At 41.1% G+C, this 15,769-nt stretch overlaps 2 protein-coding genes across 3 annotated transcripts in view; both read right to left on the reverse strand.

Annotated features, from left to right (window-relative positions):
* Nucleotides 1-586, reverse strand: part of LOC136852329 (uncharacterized) — a 14,845-nt gene extending 14,259 nt beyond the window's left edge. The window contains exon 1 of the mRNA XM_067126882.1: nucleotides 1-586. This exon is cut by the window's left edge and continues 624 nt beyond it. The gene's annotated coding sequence lies outside the window, so the exon portion shown is untranslated.
* A 937-nt stretch (nucleotides 587-1,523) lies between these two features.
* On the reverse strand, nucleotides 1,524-15,385 carry LOC136852328 (elastin-like). 2 transcript variants are annotated; one of them, XM_067126878.1, is made up of 7 exons: nucleotides 15,230-15,385; nucleotides 9,488-9,629; nucleotides 8,689-8,825; nucleotides 8,074-8,245; nucleotides 7,282-7,386; nucleotides 4,830-5,187; nucleotides 1,524-4,769 (listed from the first exon to the last, which is right to left on the reverse strand). In XM_067126878.1, exons 2-7 carry the CDS (start codon nucleotides 9,620-9,622, stop codon nucleotides 2,335-2,337), a joined length of 3,342 nt encoding a protein of 1,113 aa, XP_066982979.1. In that variant the 5' UTR covers nucleotides 9,623-9,629; nucleotides 15,230-15,385; the 3' UTR covers nucleotides 1,524-2,334. The 2 variants fall into 2 exon arrangements, with proteins under 2 accessions (XP_066982979.1, XP_066982978.1); XM_067126877.1 differs by having other exon boundaries at nucleotides 1,524-5,187.
* Nucleotides 15,386-15,769: the final 384 nt, after the last annotated feature.

Here is a 15,769-nt window from a genome sequence, read left to right on the forward strand (position 1 = left end):
CCAAAACTGACCTGTTTTGCAGGCTGCAATGACCCACCAGTCAGCTGTCAGTGATCAGCTGTTATATCCGTTTTCTATATATATCTCCGTTTTCTTTGGTTTGGTCTTGACGTCATATGATTATGTAAAACTTAGAAAAAAAGAGTTCGTTTTTCGAGTTAATTATCTATTTAACAGCTGGCTAATTAACATATATGGCAACAATAATGTTTAATAGTTACTTCGATACGTAATTATTGATACAGACGCGTTTCTGTAATCTTCTGTAACTTCTTTTTAAATAAACACTTTAATATTCCTTGGAAGCTTTAATTTCTTCAAGGCAATGCCCCCTGTAGGCTTGTTCCATGTGAATGGGGGGTTGTCTTCTCAATAATAATAATAATAATAATAATAATAATAATAATAATAATAATAATAATAATAATAATAATCTAGACCATTCCTTCTACCTTCTGTAACCTTTTTCAAATTAGCACTTTAATATGATTTGGAAGCTTGAATTTTCTCAGGTCAGGGGCCCCTATAGGCTTGTTCCATGTGATTATGGGGTTTATCTTTTGAATAATAATAATAATAATAATAATAATAATAATAATAATAATAACAGACAAAAAAATCTAACGGTGTCCTTTCTCAAGATAGGCTGGGGGAAGGACTTCATTCTACAATCCTACAGGACTTACCTTGGGGGTAGAATCATCCTAGGTGGAATGTACCGTAGGCTTACCCAGAGCTTCTGAATCCAATGTTTTTATTTACTTATATCAAGATTTTTTTTTACGTCACTCGTCTCTCCGGAATTTGGGGGTGAACTGGGTCCTTTTGGGTGTTGCCACAGATTTAGACAAACTAGACTTGATTTGAAAGTCTGTAAAGAAACATTGACGGTATCTGCCTGTTCTGAGAGATTCTGGAGCCCAGGAAAAGTTACTATCTTTGTTTATAAATCATCGTCTTCTTCTTCTTTAGCTTTTTAGTTTGGGCACGAGGCACTGTGCTTTCTTTTGAAAGCCTCCCCTTCCTTTCAGAAAGCTGGAACTTTCTCGTTTTAAAAGTCTCTGAAGAAACACTAAAGGCTTACGACTGTTCTGACAGATTGTGATGTACAGTGGAGTCACTATCTTTGTTTATTAATCTTCTTCTTCAGTAGATTTTTAGTTTGTTCACGAGGTATTATGTCTCTTTTGAAAGGCTCACCTCTTCCTTTCAGAAAGCTGGAACTTTCTCCTTGGCCAAGTCTAAAAGGGTACTTTCTTTTATATATTTTGGTAATAATTCATAAGAGTGTCTGAGTATATTTAGAAAGAACAGTATATTTTCCCTTGTCTATGCTAATTTATCTGTTAAATTGTTTTCTTTCCTTTTTAATTTCAAAGTTTAGGTCCCTGTAGCTATTTAGCTGAGACCAATCTGGTCTCCATGCTGTGACAAGGCAGGTAACTCTGCAGATATTTAGCTGAGACCTTGCTCTGACAAGGCAGGTCAGTAAACACAACAACATTGTCAGAGATACAAATTCAGAGAATTAATTCTGTAATGAAGACAGTAGGTCCAAACATTAACTATGGTTCCTTCTGCCAAAATTTGAACAATGAGTAAAACAGAACATAACAATTATTAGTCATGTTAGAAATAATAAATTAAAACAATTATACAAAGACAATCTTGTGACAATAAAACAGTAATTAGTGGTCCACATCAGCTCATAAATAGTTACAGGTTCCTCCTACAGTAATAATGCATTGCTACAGTAATCTTACAGAAAATCTACAGCTGTAAGCTGGACCATAGCTATCTAAAATGGAACAACAGTTTTGTCAACTGTAAATTACTTATAGGTTACATACAGTTAGTCTTTACAGCAATATGTCAAGATACAGATCATAGCTATCTAAAAGGGAAGAACTGTAAGATACTTATGGGGTACATTTAGTTTATTCCTACAGGAATCTGCCAAGGTACAATGCGCATAAATGTAGCTACATCAATATAGAAATTGATCCTACAGTTATACAGTATTTTGCTGCTATTTTGCAGCTACCATGGGCTGTAATGACAAGGTTTTAAGGTTGACTGTAGGTAATGCCTCAGGTGGGTTTGATTATCTCACCTGAAGTCATATGATTAGTTGAACCTCCTTGATACCTGGGGAAACTGGTACTTGTGTCAGTGCTAATTTGAATGAAGGTTTCTGGGTGAGAGTTGTAGTTGTTGCAAGATACCAGGTGTCATTTGTGGTATTATGTTTGTGTTGTGGTGTCATTCGGTGGTGGTACCAGGTGCCATTTGTGGTGTTGTTTCTGTGTTGTGGAGTTCCGAGTTCTGGTGGTTTTAAAATCGCAGTGTGGTGCTTTCTTCTGCGGTGTCATCTGGTACTGTGGTGTTTTGGGTTGTTGTGTCGTCTGGCGCTGCGGTGTTTTGGGTTGTTGTGTCGTCTGGTACAGTGGTGTTTTGAGTTGTTGTGTCACTTGAAACTGCATCTTTTCGAGTTGCAATGGCTGTGGCACCTGGAGCCACATTGTTTTGAGTTGCAGTGGCTGTAGCACCTGAAACTACAGTGTTTTGTGTTGCTGTGACTGTGGCACCTGGGACTACAGTGTTCTGAGTTCCTGTGGCACCAGAGACTAAGGTGTTTTGAGTTGCTGCAACTGTGGCACCTGGAACTGAAGTGTTTTGAGTTGCTGGGGAACCTGAAACTACAGTGTTTTGAGTTGCTGTGACTGTGGCACCTGGAACTACAGTGTTCTGAGTTACATTGGCTGTGCCACCTGGAGTTGCAGTGTTTTGAGTTGCTGTGACTGTGGCACCTGGAACTACAGTGTTCTGAACTGCTCTGGCACTTGGATTTGCGGTATTCTGAGTTGCGGTGGCTGGGGCCCCTGGAGCTGCAGTGTTTTGATTTGCTGTGACTGTGGCACCTGGAACTACAGTGTTTTGAGCTGCTGTGGCACCTGAAACTCCTGTGTTTTGAGTTGCTGCAACCGTGGCACCTGGAACTACAGTGTTTTGAGCTGCTGTGGCACCTGGAGCTCCCGTGTTTTGAGTTGCTGCAACTGTGGCACCTGGAACAGTAGTGTTTTGAGCTACTGTGGCACCTGGAGCTCCACTGTTCTGAGTTGCATTGGCTGTGGCACCTGGAACTACTATGTTTTGAGATACTGTGACTGTGGCACCTGGGACCGCAGTGTTCTGGATTGAGGTGGAACCTGGAACTCCAGTGTTTTGAGCTGCAGTGGCTGCAGCACCTGGAACTGCAGTATCTTGCGTTGCTGTGGCACTTGGAACTACTGACCCTTGAGTTCGTGCAGTTGTGGCACCTGGAGCTGCAGTGTCCAGAGCTGCTGTGGTTCCCTCAATTGGGATACCTTCGGCTGGGACAGTCTGACCTGGAAGGCCTTGACCTGGGAAACTCTGACCTGGAAGGCCTTGACCTGGAGCAGTCTGACCTGGAACACCTTCAGCTGGGATAGTCTGACCTGGAAGGCCTTGACCTGGGAGAGTCTGACCTGGAGCACCTTGACCTGGGAGAGTCTGACCTGGAGGGCCTTGACCTGGGAAACTCTGACCTGGAAGGCCTTGACCTGGGAGAGTCTGACCTGGAGGTCCTTGACCTGGGAAACTCTGATCTGGAAGGCCTTGACCTGGGACAGTCTGACCTGGAGCACCTTGACCTGGGACAGTCTGACCTGGAGGGCCTTGACCTGGGAAAATCAGACCTTGATGGCCTTGACCTGGGAGAGTCTGACCTGGAAGGCCTTGACCTGGGAAACTTTGACCTGGAAGGCCTTGACCTGGGACAGTCTGACCTGGAGGGCCTTGACCTGGGAGAGTCTGACCTGGAAGGCCTTGACCTGGGACAGTCTGACCTGGAGGGCCTTGACCTGGGAAACTCTGACCTGGAGGACCTTGACCTGGGAGAGTCTGACCTGGAAGACCTTGACCTGGGACAGTCTGACCTGAAGCACCTTGACCTGGGAGAGTTTGACCTGGAAGGCCTTGACCTGGGACAGTCTGACCTGGAAGGCCTTGACCTGGGACAGTCTGACCTGGAACACCTTCAGCTGGGACAGTCTGACCTGGAAGGCCTTGACCTGGGAGAGTCTGACCTGGCGGGCCTTGACCTGGGAGAGTTTGACCAGGAAGGCCTTGACCTGGGAGAGTCTGACCTGGAGCACCTTGACCTGGGAGAGTCTGACCTGGAGCACCTTGACCTGGGAGAGTCTGACCTGGAGCACCTTGACCTGGGAGAGTCTGACCTGGTGGGCCTTGACCTGGGAGAGTCTGACCTGGAGGGCCTTGACCTGGGAGAGTCTGACCTGGCAGGCCTTGACCTGGGAGAGTCTGACCTGGAGGGCCTTGACCTGGGAGAGTCTGACCTGGTGGGCCTTGACCTGGGAGAGTTTGACCAGGAAGGCCTTGACCTGGGAGAGTCTGACCTGGAGCACCTTGACCTGGGAGAGTCTGACCTGGAGCACCTTGACCTGGGAGAGTCTGACCTGGAAGGCCTTGACCTGGGAGAGTCTGACCTGGAGCACCTTGACCTGGGAGAGTCTGACCTGGAAGGCCTTGACCTGGGAGAGTCTGACCTGGAGGGCCTTGACCCGGGAGAGTCTGACCTGGTGGGCCTTGACCTGGGAGAGTCTGACCTGGAAGGCCTTGACCTGGGAGAGTCTGACCTGGTGGGCCTTGACCTGGGAGAGTCTGGCCTGGAGGGCCTTGACCTGGGAGAGTCTGACCTGGAGGGCCTTGACCTGGGAGAGTCTGACCTGGAGAGCCTTGACCTGGGACAGTCTGACCTGGAAGGCCTTGATCTGGGTGAGTCTGACCTGGAGGGCCTTGACCTGGGAGAGTCTGACCTGGTGGGCCTTGACCTGGGAGAGTCTGACCTGGAAGGCCTTGACCTGGGAGAGTCTGACCTGGGGCACCTTGACCAGGAATAGTCTGACCTGGCAAACTGTGGTCTGGAACTATTTGAGCTGGAACACTGGGGCTTGCTGTGGTGCTACTATCTGAATCCTTGTCCTTGTCCTTGTCCTTGTCCTTGTCTTTGTCCTTGTCCTTGTCCTTGTCCTTGTCCTCTTCACAGCTGTCCTTCTTCTTCTTCTCCTTGCTTCCATCCTTCCCGCTGTCTCTGGAATTATCTTTGTCCTCCTCACTGACTTTGCATTTGTCTTCATCCCTCGGCTGCAGGGTGGAACCACAATGTGATTAGGGTCAGCAATGTGCAAGTTTTTCACATATATTTATTTGGTGTTTAATAAACACTGAGGCACCTAACTGACAGAACAATGTCTTAATTTGCTAATATTTCTGTAAGTGTTGTGTTTGCTGAACACTCAGACACCTAACTGACAGAACAATGTCTTAATTTGCTAATATTTCTGTAAGTGTTGTGTTTGCTGAACACTCAGACACCTAACTGACAGAACAATGTCTTAATTTGCTAATATTTCTGTAAGTGTTGTGTTTGCTGAACACTCAGACACCTAACTGACAGAACAATGTCTTAATTTGCTAATATTTCTGTAAGTGTTGTGTTTGCTGAACACTCAGACACCTAACTGACAGAACAGTGTCTTGGTTTTGCTAATATTTCTGTAAGTGTTGTGTTTGCTGAACACTCAGACACCTAACTGACAGAACAATGTCTTAATTTGCTAATATTTCTGTAAGTGTTGTGTTTGCTGAACACTCAGACACCTAACTGACAGAACAATGTGTTGGTTTTGCTAATATTTCTGTAAGTGTTGTGTTTGCTGAACACTCAGACACCTAATTGACAGAACAATGTCTTAATTTGCTAATATTTCTGTAAGTGTTGTGTTTGCTGAACACTCAGACACCTAACTGACAGAACAATGTCTTGGTTTGCTAATATTTCTGTAAGTGTTGTGTTTGCTGAACACTCAGACACCTAATTGACAGAAAAATGTCTTGGTTTGCTAATATTTCTGTAAGTGTTGTGTTTGCTGAACACTCAGACACCTAACTGACAGAACAATGTCTTAATTTGCTAATATTTCTGTAAGTGTTGTGTTTGCTGAACACTCAGACACCTAATTGACAGAACAATGTCTTAATTTGCTAATATTTCTGTAAGTGTTGTGTTTGCTGAACACCCAGACACCTAATTGACAGAAAAATGTCTTGGTTTGCTAATATTTCTGTAAGTGTTGTTTGCTGAACACTCAGACACCTAATTGACAGAATAATCTATTTGTTTACTTATGTTTCTTTAGGTAAACTTAGATATTTACAACTTGCACATTTATTCACTATGTTTACTGAACACCGAGATCCCTAATTGACACAGTAATCTATTAGTTTAATTATGCTTTTGTAAGTATTGTGTTTACTGAACACTTAAATGCCTAACTGACAGAATAATTCATTAGTTTACTGGTATTTCTTTAAGCACTGTGTTTACTGAACACTGAGATACCTGACTGACAGAATAATCCATTAGTTTACTCATGTTTCTGTAAGTAACTTTAGCAATGCACAAGTATCACACTTAAATTTATTTTATTTACTGAACTCTGGGACGTTACTGAAGCTTAGTGTCAATAGTCTGTAAGGATTTGCTGTAATGAACATGATTTTAGCACTATGGTTGACTGATGTCTGTGTCATTTGAGCCTGTAAGGCTACAGTATAGCAGCCTAAGATAAATTGACATTCAAACATTTCAGACATACTACAGTAGAGGCTTTCAAAATCCTTGTTAGTTGGTCAGTATTTCTTTTAACATTCATTAGGCCTACAAGAGTTCTCTGTTCATGTTACTGACTTAAATCACGAGAAATTAATATAACATTCAAACATTTCTAACATATGTCAGTAATGGCTTTCAAAATCTTTGTTAGTTGGCCATGATTTCTGCTAACATTCATTAGACCTACGTGAGTTTTTTGCTCATGTTGCTAACTTAAATATTACTTATCTTAAGGAAACAAACATTGGACTCACGCACAAACATATACATCTACATTCAGCTGCATCTACAGCAGGGGGGACCTTGGAATAAAGTAAGTTAGAGGAAAACCTGATACTTAGAAAGTGTCTTGTGAATTAGGCATTCATTAGGCCTATGTGAGTTCTCTCTTCATGTTACTGACTTAAATACCGATTATCCTGAACAAACACAAACATTAGACTCACGCACAAACATATACATCTGCATTCAGCTGCATCTACAGCAGGGGGGGGGGACCTTGAAATAAAGTAAGTTAGAGGAAAAACCTAATACTCAGAAAGTGTCTTGTGAATTAGGCCTACCTCCCTATTGCTTGTCTTAGCCTCTCTCTCCCGTCTGCCCTGTTCGTCTTCTTCATCATCAATCTCTCCGTCGTTCTCTCCGCTTCTGTTGTTCTCTTTGTCCTCCTGCAAACGAAAACAATCCCCTTTATCTTTGTATTCGGTTGTGGGGGGTCCTTGCGAGGACAATTTTCTTCAAATAGCCTTTTTTGTTTGGTGTGTGTGAGTGTGTGCGCTCATGAGTCTTGAGAATGGGTTGTTCTGGCTGCTTGCATGCAGGGAAAAGGGTGTGTGTGTCTTACAGATGTCATGGGTAGGTCTACAGATGTATGCAGTGTGTATATACACATGTTTGTGTGCATGGCTTTGTCACTAACACAAACACTGGTCTGGTTCCTTGCAGGGAAAAGGACTTATATGCAGACAGGTGTCATGTGTAGGTCTGCATGTATATGTGGTGTTTGTACACATGTGTATGTATATAGAGCATCATTCATTAACACAAATATGACCAGCTGAAGAAAAAAGATAAATTAAACCATTCGTCTGGTTACTTGCAGGGAAAAGGGTGTATATGCGTTAAAGATGTCATGTGTAGGTCTACAGGTGTATACAGTGTTTGTATACAAGTGTATGTGTGTATAGCATCGTTCATTAACACACTAACACATAAATACTACCAGCTTGAAGGAAAAAAAGATGAAATTTAAACTGATATTTTAGACCTACAACGAAACCTTTCATCCATTTCAGATGGCTAACTTTAAGAGCCTCTCAAACTTAACTCCATCCTATAATCCTAGGCCTTCTTACCTTATCCTTCTCTGCCTTCCTTCTCATTCTTCTCCGGAGGGAATTTCCCAGCCCCTCGAAGGATCCTGGGAAGGTTTCTTCTCCTCCTTCATCACCATCCTTAACCAAAATTCCATCGTTGGTCTGTGAGTGGCTCGCCTCCCTGGTCGGTTCTTGCAAAGCGAAGAGCAACCTGGTGGCAGAGATGAATAGGCCTATAGGAGTCTTTTGTGATTTATTTATAAATGGGTGATTTGGTTTATGAAATCTGAGTTGTAAAGCCAAGCACTGGGGTACTTTCAGCCATTTAGGGCACAAGACAGTGAAAGGAAGGTCCTGGAGTGGTTCGATAACAAACTGAAGAGAGGAAGTGGGATTGGAGATTAAATACAAGTCTCAAAACAAATTAGGCTCAGCTACGGACCTAAGGGACGCCGCAAACAGGCTTTCAGTAAATAGCTGATTCATTCATAATATCCCAATCGTTAACTATTAAATTAACATCTCCATCTGCTTGGTTACTTAAGAGGCATCAGAATCGTGAGCACAAGCCAAGCATTCATTTATCTACCTGTAAGTCTGTACACCTGTTAATCACCTGCTCTTTCAATCAAGTCTTCAGTGACCTCCTCTTACCTGGAGAATGGGTCTTGTTCTTCCCCTGACTCCAACAAGACAGCGGCGTAGTCGTTTGAACGGAGGAGTCCCTTGTCGATTTGGTCGACAGTTTGCCTTATGGGGTCGCCCTTAGCCCACTCTGGGGCGGGGAACGCCTAAAATAGAGATCAGGGAATGGTAAGATAATGATCTGGAAGCGAATAAATAAAGATAATTGGGAAATGGAGCAATGGTGGGCGAAAGAATGGTACTATTGAATGATGAATGGTGTCATAGGCCTAATTTTGGTTTGCTCTCGGTCCAATGCTTAAAATGGAGGCCAGGAAATGATAAAAGATATGATTTAGAAGAGAATAAAAAAAGATAATTAGGGAATTGTGCAATGGCGTTTTGAAAAATGGTACTATTAGATGATAACTTGTCTGTTACAGGCTTAATTTTGGTTTGGACTCTGTCTAGTGGTTCAGTAAAATAAAATTAGGCCTACTGCATATAGTGAAGGCCAGGGAGTGATAAAATAATGACTTAGAAGACAATAAGTAAAAATAATCGAGGAATGAAGTCATGATGGCTTGAAAATGGTATTACATGTCTATAAATCTCCTGTTATGGGCCTAATTTTGGTTTTGTCTTGAATATATCAATAAAATAAAGTTAAGCCTATTGTATATAGCTTCAGTATTTGATTTTCATGGAAAAAAATCATTGAAAAATCCCTGTTTTATTATTTTAGCCCTACTGACTCATAATCTCAAGGCCTACCAATGATGATATCTATAATAAACCAACAAATTATAAAGATCCATAAACTACTCACCCTGGCATTGTTCAAACGGTAACTAATCGGAAGTTCAGCCTGAGAGTTTAGGTCTATCCAAGGGGCAGAGTAGGCCCCTGCCCAAAATACCCACAGGGCCCAGATTGACCTGTAGAAGACCTTCAGTTCTGCCATTGCTGACCTGTAAATGAAAAGTCAGGATTAGTGAGACTCCTCACCAGTTTCAAAGTCGATTTAACTGTAAAATCAATGAAATGTGGCAGTAAATGGGCAGAGATAATTGAAAAATATAAGATAAAGTATATTAAATAAAAAGAATGTGCTGAAATCGCGATAAATAGAACCAAAACCATGTAAAAGACATAGGCCTAGGTCGGTGCAAATCTTATAGGTAATTTACGGGCATAGGCATAGTCTGATGCACAGTCGTCAGTCAAATATATTATGGACAGAAACTTGCCAAAATTCCAATAGACAAAGCCATTTACACGCAGAAGATCTAGGCCTAGATTGGTACAAACCGTAAAGGTTACCTACAGGCATTAGGCCTAGTCCGGTACAAATGTCAGTTATTCGAAGGACTAACCTCACGTAACTTCAATAATATCTAATTTTTTAACCATATAAAGAAACACACGCTCACACACACACACACACACACACACACGCACACACACTCACACACACATACAAAAAAAAATGTCAGCCTGACACATATAGATACCAGCTAACCATCTGTTTTGCAATGCTTAGAGAATACAGGTTTATATATAAAACAATTTTACAGTCACATGATCAAGAATTATCAAGAATTATCAATTATCAATAATCAAGAATTATCAATTTATCTTACAGTTTTAATTAAACAAGGCTGTTTCGTATACAGATACAGGATTTAATACAGATTTAATCACAGGATTATCAGTTTAAATCATTCATGTAAAGTGAATCTTACGGACACAAGAACAACAAACAACAAACAACAAACAGCTTGTTCCCACAAACAACTTGTTCTTGCAGGTTTAAACATAAGCCTGTACTGCGTTTAAGTAAAGGACAATTATCTTAACGATACTTCCTTGAAGGTCACAGATTAAATTACAGGAGGAAACTACAAGCAACGCCACCACCAAAACACTAGTCCCATGTGAAGCCAGGTTGTGTTGCTTTGACATTGAATCATCGCGAGAAGGACAAACACAAGTTCTTCTTCTTCTTCTTCTTCTTCTTCTTCTTCTTCTTCTTCTTCTTCTTCTTCTTCTTCTTCCTTTTATTTTTGGCTTTGAGAATCCCTAGGCTATGTCTGACCGCCATGATATTCTTGATCAACATACGTAGTTGCTACATATATACTGTATATATATATATATCATTTGCAGAGTCATTCTTTTGGGTGTGTAATGCTGCACAAACGTACACGCGCGCACGTACACGGGGACATCAAACACACACATAACACATACACAAACAGGTTCCTCGGCGTCGTAAGTCTATGATTTTATGTATTCCACAAACTCTTTTTAAGGAGAAGTGGGGTTTAAGCTCTCTCTCTCTCTCTCTCTCTCTCTCTCTCTCTCTCTCTCTCTCTCTCTCTCTCTCTAGTTACAGAACTCCCTACTTTGTAACTCTCTCTCTCTCTCTCTCTCTCTCTCTCTCTCTCTAGTTACAGAACTCCCTACTTTGTAACTCTCTCTCTCTCTCTCTCTCTCTCTCTCTCTCTCTAGTTACAGAACTCCCTACTTTGTAACTCTCTCTCTCTCTCTCTCTCTCTCTAGTTACGGATGTTGTAATACTTCTCTCTCTCTCTCTCTCTCTCTCTCTCTCTCTCTCTCTCTCTCTCTCTCTAGTTACGGAAGTACCTGTTGCAATACTTCTCTCTCTCTCTCTCTGGTTACGGAAGTACTGTGCCCTGTTCTAATACTTCTCTCTCTCTCTCTCTCTCTCTCTCTCTCTCTCTCTCTCTCTCTCTCTCCAGCATCGAGTTGTGGTATTAAAGTAATAGGCCTATTTGATTTCCAAAGATGTATCAAGCTAGACTACAGTAAAAAAAAAAAACAACTCCAATATCGAGTTTTGTTATTATATAATAGGCCTAGCTAAAACCACTAAAAGTTATTGAGTAGTTATTGAGACTCACAGTTACAGAGCACCTCTGTAAGGAGAGTTACAGTTACACGGTTATACAGAATCTCTCTGTAAGCATCTGTTGAACCGGTTATCATGCACTGCTTGTCGCCGTGCTTGCTTGCTCGCCCGTCTGCCCAGTTTGACCGGTTGCCAAAATGCACTCCGGAAAAAGACAGCTTGCTTGACCTGCCGGTTGACCTTGGTCTAGAGGTCTTCCTTTGACCCCCATATGGGAGGTTTCCCTGGCTGACATAATACTTTATGCAACTCAAGAGGTTTTTCAACTCACTGAATGAATAATGCAACTTAGAGATTGCAACTGGTACTATCTGCAATCAGTTGTCATATGAATGGTTCATGCTTTGGCTCCAGACTGTTGCTAAGTCAAGGGTCATATTTTAACCTTAACCCGCTTGTCATGGAATGGGAATATTCCAGGATATTAATTACAGTCTAACAGATTCTCTTGCCCTAATTAAATCCTTGCATTTGGAATGGGAATTGATCTTGAAACTCGTTTGGTCACGGAACTGGAATATTCCAAGATATCAAATATATTTTAATAGATTATCTTGACCTATTTAAATCCTTGGATTTGGAATGGGAATTGACTTCCTCGAAACTGGAATATATGATGAATTACAGCTGGCACATGGAGAATCTAAGATAGGCCTATGATGCCCAGCACCATTACCCTCTTAAACCTGCTGGTTTTTCTGGCGTCATCATGCCCAGGTGCCCCTAGTACCATATCCCTACGGTAGGTCACAACGACCACTAGCTGACCTATGACCTCAGATGCCAAGAATATCTATTTGATAGCGTTTAATTGATAAACAAAGTTTTTAAAAGACTTACTCCAGGAATTTGGAGGTCAGGAAATGAAAGTCAATTTTGATCGAAAACCAGGAAATGGAGGGGAATCTTGACCTCAGAACTGGAACTGGAATACGGCGCGACCCAAACCAGCCGGCTTCCAGCACCCAGCAGACGGAAAAGTTCCGTTCCGGCGCCGGACGAAACTGGTTCCAGCCTGAAGCTTGGGTGTCGGGGGCGGGGAGGGAGGGGGGGAGGGAGGGAAGGAGGGTCGATTTCAGCAATCAGTTGCCCGAAGTCGCGATTCGCATTATTTTTAATTCAACCGTCGTCTTTGGGCGTTTGATGTTTTTATTCTGATTTTTTTTTTATGTGGTTGTTTGTTTCTGTGTTTCTTCTTTTTTTCTATTTATCTCTCTCTCTCTCTCTCTATTTCACCAGTTTTATTGCCCTTTTTGTCCGTGTCTGTGCGTCGCTAGGCATAAACTCTGGAAAGCTTTTGTGACTTGATGTATTCCGAGATCAGATAACTGGATGGACACACTACCAGCGAGAGAGATAAAATTGTTGATTCAATGGCCTCTCTCTCTCTCTCTCTCTCTCTCTCTCTCTCTCTCTCTCTCTCTATTTCTTTGTGATGAATGTGGGGAATTCCCCACGCAACAATGTTTTCATGATGTGTGTGTACTGAATTTGTCTTCAGAGCAGAACTATGTTCTTTGTGTCAGTTAGTAATGTAAAATCTAAATGTATATCTCCCTGTTTATGAGTTTTGTAGAAACATGCACTTCTCTACAGCATGTCATGATGATGATGAGGGTACAGGAACCACATCTATTCGAGAATGACACAGTTACATTGATTTATCCTAATTTTTTCTGTGGCACGGCTTAAATAATTTCTGTGTTAAGTAATGAAGAAGTTAAGCAAGTCAAAAATGCGCCGTATAATCAAGGCCAAATAAAATAGATCTATCTTTCGGTGGTCTCGGTATAATGCTGTATGAGGCGCGGCCCGTGAAACTTTAACCACGGTTCGGTGGTGGCCTATCCTATATCGTTGCCAGAAGCAGGATTATGGTTAACGTTAGTCTTAAATAAAATAAAAACTACTTAGGCTAGAGGGGTGCAATTTGGTATGCTTGATGATTGGAGGGTGGATGATCAACATGCCAATTTGCAGTCCTCTAGCCTCGGTAGTTTTTAAGGTCTGAGGGCGGACAGAAAAAGTGCGAACAGAAAAAAGTGCGGACAGAAAAATGTGCGGACAGAAAAAAGTGCCGACAGAGAAGGCGTGAGCAGGAAAAAGTGCGGACAGAAAAAAGTGCTGACAGGAAAAGGTGCTGACAGAAAAAGTGCGGACAGAAAAAGGTGCGGACAGAATAAAGTGCGGCAGGACAGACAAAGCCGGCACAATAGTTTTCTATTACAGGAAACTAAAAAGGAGAGTCGAATTGAGTTTTGTGGGGATTATATTTGAGAATGTGTTTGTGTGTATGTATGTGTGTGTATGTGTGTATGTGACTGTATGGCCATGGCATCATCCAAAATTGTATTGCTACAAACCACCATTCAATTCAGTACGTTTAACAAATATATGTTGAGATTCCACAATATTATGCTTTTAGTTTATTTCTGATGATGAACTTAAGAATTATCTTAAAGTTTTTAGTCTTCTGTAAAGGAAAACTATTGAGATGGCTTTGTCTGTCCGTCCGCCCTCAGATCTTAAAAACTGCTGGGGCTAGAGGGCTGCAAATTGGTTCGTCGATCATCCACCCTCCAATCATCAAACATACCAAATTGCAGCCCTCTAGCCTGAGTAGTTTTGATTTTATTCAAGGTTAAAGTCAGCCATGATCGTGCGTCTGGCCGTGGTTAAAGTTTCCTGGGCCGCGGATCATACAGCATTATACCGAGACCACCGAAAGATCGATCTATTCTCGGTGGCCTTGATTATACCCTGTAGCGGCTGTACGGAAAACTCGATTGCGCCGGAGAAACTTCGGCGCATTTTTTACTTATTATTATTATTTTTTTTTTAGAGTTGACCAGGTATCTGGTAGCAATAACCCTTATTCTCTGAACTTTGTAATTTTGGTTAGTTTGAGTACCTTTGAAGTCTCAATTATGTCCAAAAATATTCCATAAAAATAATTTTTTACTTTACTTTACATATTGTTTATTTGTATTAGCCCTTGTCATCATTTACAATGATCATTATTGCTATTTGTCTCATATAAAAATGTTTCATAATGTTATATAATGACATTTTTATTTTTGACCTTTAGCTATTGAATTAATTCTAACTTCAAATTAGGGTTGAGGGATAATATCTCCCCATAATTCAGGAACTGCAAAGGTTTTTGGCGGTTTTTGACCGAGGAACAACTTTAAGCTTACAGTCCACTTTGTCCTTCGGATTAGTCTTCCGCCGCAGTGAATTCACTGAACACTTAAGAAATATATATATATATATATATATATATATATATATATATATATATATATATATATATATATATATATATATTATATATATGCATGTATAGATATATATGTATATACATATACCATTATATAATAAATATATGAATACATATACAAATATATATATATATATATATATATATATATATATATATATATATATATATATATATATATATATATATAATATATGTATATACACATACATAATCACAACATAATTCTTCACCAAAAGTACGGGAGAACTCTACAAAAACAAAACAAAACACCTAGAGAGAGAGAGAGAGAGAGAGAGAGAGAGAGAGAGAGAGAGAGAGAGAGAGAAAAGAAAAAACTCGGAATCACTTACCTCTACGACAGACGGGACAGCACTGAACGGGAACGCACTGAGAATGCCCAGGTCATCCTTAGATAAAAATTCGCAGGTTTGTGCGCATGCGCCGTTTGGTCTAACGGCAAAGATGGCTTCTCCCTTGGGGTATCGTCATCATCATGCTTGCTGTATCATGGGAAATAATTAATTGCGATGGTGGTTTGTGAATGTAAATATGTCATAGTCTCTCTCTCTCTCTCTCTCTCTCTCTCTCTCTCTCTCTCTCTCTCTCTCTCTCGTTTGGGAAAACAAATTATTTTTATCTGATATTTTTGTTCCTTTTCCAATTTTTTTTTATTTTTCGTTTTTTTCGGGCATCAAAAAATTTTTTTTTCTCTCTCTCTCTCTCTCTCTCTCTCTTACTGTTACCACTTCCTAGTTTTTTTTAATTTCTAGTTCAGTGTAGGGCAACGAATTGCTCTCTCTCTCTCTCCTGACTGTTACCACTTCCTAATTTTTTTTATTTCTAGTTCATAGTAGGTCAACGAATTGCTCTTTCCCTCTCTCTCTTTCTCT

Source organism: Macrobrachium rosenbergii, chromosome 25 (assembly GCF_040412425.1).
Source record: "Macrobrachium rosenbergii isolate ZJJX-2024 chromosome 25, ASM4041242v1, whole genome shotgun sequence".
Taxonomy (NCBI): domain Eukaryota; kingdom Metazoa; phylum Arthropoda; class Malacostraca; order Decapoda; family Palaemonidae; genus Macrobrachium; species Macrobrachium rosenbergii.

Bases quoted from the DNA above. Each gene is read 5' to 3' on its own strand.
- LOC136852328 (XM_067126877.1), bottom strand. From the start codon at position 9,622: ATGGCAGAACTGAAGGTCTTCTACAGGTCAATCTGGGCCCTGTGGGTA. The intron at 7,387-8,073 runs GTAAGAAGGCCT...TTTCGTTTGCAG, and splicing joins GGAAGGCAGAGAAGGATAAG to GAGGACAAAGAGAACAACAG. The intron at 5,188-7,281 runs GTAGGCCTAATT...TCCACCCTGCAG, and splicing joins CTAAGACAAGCAATAGGGAG to CCGAGGGATGAAGACAAATG.